General features: G+C 45.0%; 1 protein-coding gene across 1 annotated transcript; it reads right to left on the reverse strand.

Annotated features, from left to right (window-relative positions):
• Window positions 1-5,846: 5,846 nt before the first annotated feature.
• On the reverse strand, window positions 5,847-7,184 carry FAM241B (family with sequence similarity 241 member B). Its single transcript, XM_056850080.1, has 2 exons — window positions 7,080-7,184; window positions 5,847-6,210 (listed from the first exon to the last, which is right to left on the reverse strand). Exons 1-2 carry the CDS (start codon window positions 7,161-7,163, stop codon window positions 5,935-5,937), a joined length of 360 nt encoding a protein of 119 aa, XP_056706058.1. The 5' UTR covers window positions 7,164-7,184; the 3' UTR covers window positions 5,847-5,934.
• Between the last annotated feature and the right edge of the window lie 1,936 nt (window positions 7,185-9,120).

Genomic DNA, 9,120 nt, shown 5'->3' on the forward strand with positions numbered 1-9,120 from the left:
ATACCTAGAAATGTTACCCCCTCATAACTGAATCAGCTGATGAAGGGTCCCAGCTGCAGATATGTCTTGAATGGTAAATGTTCTAAAGCAATGGGGGGAGATGCATCTTGGTATACCCCAAGCAGCACAAGGCAGGGATTTGTGACCAGTGCGTGTCCACTGCTTATCTCCACGTTTACTTAACTATTTGGTGCATTTGATCTTGCTCTTCCTTCCAGGAGCTCTGGGAAGAATACATCGTTTCCCCCTCCTCCATTTTCCCTTCACAATAATGCTATGAGGTATGCTTGGCTGTCAGAAAACAACTGGCCCAAAACCACTCAATACATTTCACTGCAAGCTGGGATTTGAACTCAGGTCTCCTCAGGCCTACTCTACCACTCTAACCACTATACCACACCAGCTCATGCGTTGACAGGAATGTATTTTTAATTTCCTTTTTATGGCAGGGGTCACAACTGTCAGCCCCATGCAATCAAAGGAGCTTAAAGGAGGATGTGGATATGTAGCATCTTAATAGAGCTTGACATGAGGATGTTTTGGAAGCGGGGCTTAGGCCCCCACCTGCCGGGCCCTTTACCACCCCAAATTCCAGTGTATATGTGACAAGCGCCCTTGTTGCATAGTGTGTAATGGCCCTGTCTGAACAGCCGTGCTTCATATTCAGCTGACCACAGAAACCTAGTTACTTAGGGGATTAGGCCTGCAGATTAACATACCCTCATGTTCTCCACATTGTTCCTTTATTACATGGACTTGGAGCATCACTTTTGCAGCAAGGTCACACAGAAGGTACTAACAGGATTAGTTCCATCATCTGCAGCTGCGACAGGACTCCAAGCACTAAAGGTTTATCTCTGGCAGGGGTTTGAAAAGATGGCTGGAACAAGACAGGGAAGAAACAAGTGACCAGTTCCAACGTCATTGTGCGGCTGTTTTTCCCCCATCAGAGTTGTCCACTTGCTTACGCAACCTAACATGCGAGCCAGTAACAGCACCCACAACAGGATTTCACAGCACAGGAGATCCCAAAGTTCTGATGATGTTCTGAAAGCAAGTCGTTCACGTTTTCACTCATGACAACAGACACGCCTCTGGCATTACCAGCCCCTACATTTTCACGTTTGTCTTCATAGAGAGAAAAGGGAAGGGATTCCAGCAGTCCCATCCTGTGCACTTACTTGAGTGCTCAAGCCCACCACATACAATTTACATACTCTCCCTTAGAATCAGGAGTGTGCGTTTGTGTATAATGCGATTCTCAGCTTCCTCAGAATTGTTGCTGTCATTCAGCCATGGAAGGTTCATAGGACTCGACCGAAAATCAGGTGCAGTGGTATGGTGCAATGGTTAATGTATTGGATTAGGAACAGGGAGACTTGGGTTCAAATCCCCACTCAGCCATTAAGTTCACTGGGTGACCTTGGAACTGTCATTGTCCCAGCCTATCATACCTCATACCATTGCTGTGAGGATAAAATAGAAATCAGATAATCACGTATGCTGCTCTGACCTCCATTTGGAGGAAAGGCAGGATAAAAATGCACTGGATAGATGGGCTAGCACCCTGCTGCTCGTCGGCATTATGAAAATACACAAACTGCTTTTGAAAGTCCTCCCAATTTGCCATGCAGTATAGAGTGAATACCAGTGTGCCGCTTTATACAGCACATTTTCTCAGCTGTCTGTTATTATGACAAATACTATGTAAGATTTTCTGCGATACATTATTTTGTAAAATAAAGTTTGGATAAAATATTGTAAAATAAAGTTTGGATAAAATATGATAAAGTCTCTCTATCCAGTGGTAAGGCTGAATGGTCATCTATATTTCATAATACATGAAACGGAGCAGGAAGAAATCTCCACAGTTGTCGTCTTATTTCAATACATGATTGGTCTCCCCGGCTTTTCTTTGATGGTTTTCAGGTTTCTCAAAACTACTACGAAAAAAATTAATATTTTTGTAAGATTCCCCCCCAAAAGGAAAACTGTGTTATGTAACTGCATGGGTCTCCCCCACCTTTACTGAGAAACCATACCCTAGTACCTCTGAAGTTATGTTCCTTCCCAGCATGTGATTTCAATCATTTCATGTGTGGAAGTGATCACTTTACACTTATCCGGCAGAGGAAGCTTGTGAGATGTTTGTGGAACTGCTGTCCCCAAAACTGAGTTGCAACTTTAAAAAAAAATTATGGTAGGTTGCTTACAACCCTTGTCTTAATCTTCTCAAGTTTATCTAAGTTTTCATCTCGGAGACTAGCCAAAGCGAGAGAGATCTCACCATGATACTGGTCTTTACTAACTGCAGAGAAGATGTTATTGTGAATTTCTACATGGGGGAGGCTACACAAATCAGGCATTGTGGGTTGTGTGTGTTGTATGGCCACAGATCCAATGCAAAAATGTTGCGCCCTGCCCCAAGGCCTTATGATGAATTTGAAACAAAGCAGGCAAATATGGAAAGGTGTGCCTCATTTTTTCATGATATGCTCCTTACTAAACCAACATTACGCAGAAAAAGAATTGATGCTGAAGCCATCTTGGAAAGAGAAAAGATATGTATTATAGAACACTTTGTGACCAGCATTACAAACAGGAGCAGATTACAAATAGCGTTTCCTTGCTTGAATTCTGTTCCGACAAGCTGTTTTAGAGGAAGCCATTATTAACAGAGGAAGCGGCTTGGGGAATGCTGTCACATTCCACTGGGATCCAGAAATGCGCAGCCAGTAAAGAAGGTACCATTCCAGTCAGCTTACTGAACAGAAGCAATAACCAGTTACATTGGCCCAGTGTATATTCACTCAGTAAGGCTCCCCACATTGCAACGCGCACACACACACACACACACACACACACACACACACAGTATTTTAAGACTGTGGGCCCGTTCACATATGGCAGCCCCCATATAAACATCTCACTGTGGCCTCCACATATAATTTCACAAATTTCAGGGAGAATATCTACAGGCCTTCCCACGTGGTAGCCTTAACCACCAGCTCTTCCGCCCCTCCCCCACTCTCAATAGGTGGGGCTGCCATCACTGAACTAGACCAAAATAATTCAGAGATCTGTATTTATATACAGATTCTAACTTCCCCCAGATTGGGAACAGTATTTAAGTTCTGGCTCCAGTGTGGGCATTTTTGTGACTGATCAAAGGCTTAGCTTTTAAATCAAGGCAGCAACTTGCCTCTCTTGGAAGTCCAACTGTGCTTATAAAGAAAGTTTTTCTCACTTGCCTAACAACTTCTTGCCTTCAACAGGGTATTTCATAACAGAAGAGACATTTGTCTGGGGGATCCATCTCCCATTTGAGAATTTTCTGCCATGGGTGATTAATAAAATACTTCTGTAATATTTTAAAATCAAAAATTCTTATATCTATCCTTCTCAAGCACATCTTTCTTCTGCTGTTCTCATGTTTGAGGGGGGTAGGACATCTCAAATCATGACCTAGCAATTCGTCTGAATGAGAGCACAAGACCCTGCTGAACACAGATATCCATCGCATCATACCCTGGAAAGGGAAAGATGAGTTGATTTTTATATGCTGACTTTCTCTACCACTTAAGGAAGAATCAAACCGGCTTACAATCACCTTCCCTTCCCCTCCCCACAACAGACACCCTGTGAGGTAGGTAGAGCTGAGAGAGCCAGCATGGTATAGTGGTTACGAGGGGTAGTTTGGAGCGGTGAACTCTGATCTGGAGAACTGGGTTTGATTCCCCACTCCTCCACATGAGCAGCGGAGGCTAATCTAGTGAACTGGATTTGTTTCCCTGCTCCAACACATGAAGCCAGCTGGGTGACCTTGGGGAAGTTACAGTTCTGTTAGAGCTCTCTCAGCCCCACCTACCTCACAGGGTGTCTGTTGTGGGGAGGGGAAGGTGATTGTAAGCTGGTTTGAGTCTCCCTAAAGTGGTAGAGAAAGTCGGCATATAAAAATCAACTCTTCTTCTAAGAGAGCTGTGACTAGCCCAAGGTCACCCAGCAGGCTTCATGTGTAGGAATGGGGAAACCAACCCAGTTCACCAGATTAGCATCTGCCATTCATGTGGAGGAGTGGGGAATCCAGAACAGAGTCCACTGCCCCAAACCACCGCTCTTAACCACTACACCATGCTGGCTGGAAAGGGCAGGTGATAGCAGTTGCTAGGTACACAAACACTATCTGAAATCCAGAGCTCCACGTATACAAAAGGCTCCCACTGCCAGATATAGCAGATGGGGCTCCATAGGTACACAGCGCTCCTTCTGCTTCAATGACCAGTTTTCACATGCAAATTGCATCACATCGACAGTATAAATTCACAAAAAGATGTCACTGTCCAACTGAAATCAACAGGATATAACCATAATGCCTTACTTCAAGGGCTGACATTACCTGATCTCAAACTGAACAGGGCAAAGCGGGGGGTGCTTCTCCATAAAAGTTCAGGAGGTATACTTATTTTTATGAAGTAAGTGAAGGCTTGTGTTCCACTGACCATTTGGAGATATTTCTTTCTAGACTGTATAAATTTCTACTAGGAACTTTCGTTCTGCAGTGGATTTCTAGCATTTTTATTACTTTCCATTGTTCTTTTGATTATAAAGCATGGTATTTTGGTGGTGGAGGAAAGTGCTGTCAAGTCATAGATGACTTATGGCGACCCTGTAGGGTTTTCGAGGCCAGAGATGTTTGGAGGTGGTTTTGCCATTACCTGCCTCCCAATGGGCTGAGAGCGTTCTGAGAGAACTGTGACTGGCCCAAGGTCACCCAGCAAGCTTCAAGTAGAGGAGTGAGGAATCAAACCCAGTTCTCCAGATTAGAGCCCACCACTCTTTAACCACCGCACCACGCTGGCTTTCATATTTTACTAATCTGATATTTAATTGTTATATGTAAGCCTCCCCAAGAACTTCCCAGTTACCTATGCTGGTGGGTATAAACTCCAAACATAAACAAAATAACTATGGCTGTAATCCCAGGCACATTTGTTTTGCAAGCATGTTCCAAAGAAAACACTGGGGTTTACTTCCTTGTAAACAGACTCAGGATCTGGCTGCAAGTCCCACTTACGTCAAGGGATGTGTTTCACTTAACTTCTCCTGAGTTGCACCCACTGTCTTAAAACTACTTTGATTTAATCTCCAGATGTGGTCCCATTTTAAAAATGTGGAGCCATGTTTCAGAAGCAGTATGTGTTAGCTATGCCTTTATTTGAAGTCTATGACTGCTTATCTCAACTAACATACATACTTCCTCTTCCAGAGTACCATCAACATTTGCTTAGTCTTCAGACATGAAAAATGCTGCCATGTACAGACAAGATTCTGTTTGTTTACTTAGAGGTCCAGTGGCTGCCTTCTCAGTCCTTCAGCGGAAAAACTATGGGTCGGATCCAGGCTATATTTTCCAATGGTAGAATGGAACTTTTCAGCCTGCCCCCTCCCACAGCAGCCCAGCGATATCCACAAAATGCTGCTCCTGGAGAATAAGAGACCCCGAGGAATGGCATGAGGGTGGTCTGCAGTGGGAAGGTGGAAATTGCCAATGTAGTCTGGATAAAGACCAGGTTTTCGCACCATCCCAATTCTTAGACCTCTACTGCATCTAGAATATCCTCAGCAGCAGAGCAAAACAAATTCATCGTTGCAGGCGATGTGAAGTGCAAGCCCAATTCTCAGCTGGAGGTAGTTCATGTGCAAGAAGCACTACCCTCTGAGCTCATTTGCCAAGGCTGTCCCAGACGCCTAGTCCTGATTCCCAAGCATTTTATACACAAAGGTTCTCAACTGGGAACCCTATACACACACACCACACACATGCACAACGGGGCATACAACCCACACTTTCTCTCCAACACACCCGCACCCAACAAGGAAGCCTGGCCTTTCTGCTCCAGCCAGGTGGCTGTCGTGGCCCGTCCAGAAGCCCTGTCATCGCTGGCTCAAGTGGGACACGATGTAGATGAGACCAACCAGGAGGAGGCCACGGATCCCAAACATCAGGAGCAGGAACAGCAACAGGATGGACATCAAGGGCTGCACCACGTGACTGCCGAGGTTCCAGGTGGGGAAGCCCATGTTCACCAGCTGGTGGTTTAGGTCTGCAAATGGCGACCGCTCCCCTGGCCTGGCCCCCTGGTGCTGAGACTGTTGCTGGAAGCGCTGGTGCGGGCTGGAGCTCGCATTAGTCATTGTGTTGAAAAACCCCTGAAGAGAGAGAGAGAGAGAAACACAGAGTAAGAGAGTGAAACCATAAAGTTGTACCTGGATTCACAGAAAGAGGGGTTTGTAGAGGGAGGGGAGGGGATCAGAAACAGCCATTTAACTCATTCACAAATTCTGAAAGGACTTACACCCTTGGAGGTAATTCTGGGAGAGAACAGTGATGAGGCACAACCTACTGAATGCTAACCAGCACCATTTGTGACCAAGATTCATTTCTTTATTTAAAACAGCTATCTCTCATCCTTAAAGAGAGCTCAAGACAGTCCAAAGGCCTCAACACCTGATAAAAACATAAAAAACAACCATTAACCATAAAACAATAAGCCAGAACCTCTAAAACCAGTCGGACGAACTATAGCACCTATATAACCTATTTGGAATTCACACCTAGCACAGAAGCGTTTTACAAGACGTCAGTGCATTAATAGTAGCACTGGAATACATAGCCTTAAAGTGCCCAAATGCTTCATTACCTTTTCAATCATTTCACAGCCCCAGGGTGTTAAGCCAACAGCATCATCAAGATAGTTTTTCAGCACAGGATAAAGTTAAGAGCAACAGAAAGGCAGGAGTGGGAAGACGTGGGGCCGCTTGACCTTTTGTTGCTTGCCAGTATAAATAACCGTTACGGATATACACTTCATGCATCTGATGAAGTGACCTCTGACTCACAAAAGCTTATGCTGGAATCATGTGTTATTGGGCTCATGTTTAATGTAACTCTGAAAAGGGGCCTCTCCTTTCCATCTAGTTCAGATACTATTAAACTGCGTAATTCAGCATCCACTCATGTACAAATATCATAACCCTTTAGGTTCCTTAGGTAATAAGAAATCAGTATCTGTTCTCACCAGCCTGGATGAGTTCTGAGTGTTCTGCCTGACTCGAGGATCATCATCTTGTACAATGTCTCCATTGGCCAAAATCCTCACCATCTTTAGAGTATTTGCCTTGCCAAACCTGCCATACACAAGAGAAAGTTTAAAATTAGGTCAGCTATTCCTAAGGAGAAAGATGCCGAGACAAAGCTGGGACCTACTGATTCCACACACACTGGGGCCATTAACACATGGTCTATTTCAGGAAGTGTTTCTCCCTCCTCTACAGCACCCCTTTGGATCGTGCGTTCAAAAAACTGAAAGCATGGACCAATAAAGTGTGCTGAAGGAGGCACGGAGTTACGGTGGCAGATGGAGGCGGGTGGAGGCAGCGGCATGGTTCCGCACGCCTCCACCGCACAGTCCCAATGGAGACAGCAGAGCAACAACGGCTCCTTCATGGGAGAGGTGAGAGGAAGCTGGCACCAGTTGGAGGGGGAGAGTCGGGGCGTCGACCCGGAAGCTTATGCTCCGGCAAGCTCTCGCGCTTGTAATGGGGCTTGTGTAAAAGTCGGAATAGCAGAGGTTCTTGCAAACTCGGGGAAGCTCTGGGATGGGCCTGGCCATACTTGCTGTCAGGGTTAATTCAAACCATGCCCAGGAGATTTCCGGACTAAACAGCCATGTGTTAATAGCCAATATCACACCTTTTAATTCAGTTCTGGGTGCTCTGGAAAGAATACCATTGTTTCTTGCTCCATATCCACGGAAGCTAACGCAGATCAGAATTCTCCATCCACCTTCACAGTTTATAAAAATTTAAAAGACACTTAGCATAGTATTGTACTCGATAATCCTGCCCACAAAAAAATGGGAGCCAGGCAAGGCCATGTTGTAGTTGGGAGATGGGAAAAGGCCTACTTACCTGCCTTTCTCTTTCTCTCCCTTTAAAAAATCAAGGAAATCAGAATGCCAGTGCGTGTGTGTGTGGGGATTGTACATCCTTCAAAGAAAAGAAAGAAATGCCTAGGCATTGTTTTAAGAAATGGGTAGCCATGCAAGTGTTTATCACTCTCTTTTTAATTCCAAAGGTCTACACGTACTCCACTCACTTGGCAAAGGAGGAGGGCTTTGGAAAGTGGAATCTAAAGCATCTCATCCCCACTGAGCTCCCTCCCTGAACTCTGCCCTTCCCAGACACGTCCCACAAATCTCCAGGAATGTCCTGAGCCAGAGATGGCAACCCTACTTTCAGCAGTCCAGCTAGAAATAAAAAAAAGGAAGACAGTTCTATCTACTAGGGCAGTTACCCAATTAAAGAAGTCATAGTGGACTGGCCATACAGCTTATAATCTACGAAAAAAGAGAGCACAGCTGAGGGAGCAATAATACAGAAAATTACATACCAGGTTCAGGGTACGTAAGTGTAAAACAAACCGAGGCTAAATTTCCCGTTCACCCTGATGGAATCTGATACGGTGGCGACTGACTAGGAAAGGGACCTTGTGGTCATCGCAGACAGCCCACCGTCAATGCAAAGGCATTACAGCGCCAGGGAAATGCAATTCTCTACTAGGGATTATTAGAAAAATAATTAAAAACAATCCTATGGTAATCTGATCATAGTTTTTTACAGTGCAGACACAACTGTAATGTTGTGTACAGTTCTGGTTGCCCCATCTCAAATAGGATATTGTAGAGCTGGGAAAGGAACGCTAAAAGGCAATCAAAATGATAAGGGGTTTTCAGCACAAGCCCAATAAGAAAAGGCTACGGTGTTTAAAAGGGGGGGAAATGGCTAAGGTCAGCACAGCAGGAAACATGATTTTTTTTTCAAAAAAGTAAAGGTCCCCTGTGCAAGCACCGGGTCATTCCTGACCCATCGGGTGACGTCACATCCCAATGTTTTCTAGGCAGACTTTGTTTCTACGGGGTGGTTTGCCAGTGCCTTCACCAGTCATCTTCCCTTTACCCCCACCAAGCTGGGTACTCATTTTACTGACCTCGGAAGGATGGAAGGCTGAGTCAACCTTGAGCCGGCTACCTGAAACCAACTTCCGTCAGGATCGAACTC

The sequence above is a fragment of the Euleptes europaea genome, chromosome 5 (genome assembly GCF_029931775.1).
Source record: "Euleptes europaea isolate rEulEur1 chromosome 5, rEulEur1.hap1, whole genome shotgun sequence".
Taxonomy (NCBI): Eukaryota; Metazoa; Chordata; class Lepidosauria; order Squamata; family Sphaerodactylidae; genus Euleptes; species Euleptes europaea.

Coding starts and splice junctions, on each gene's coding strand:
- FAM241B (XM_056850080.1), bottom strand. CDS start 7,163: ATGGTGAGGATTTTGGCCAATGGAGACATTGTACAAGATGATGATCCT. Junction 6,211..7,079: donor CTCAGAACTCATCCAGGCTG/GTGAGAACAGAT, acceptor CTCTCTCTTCAG/GGGTTTTTCAACACAATGAC.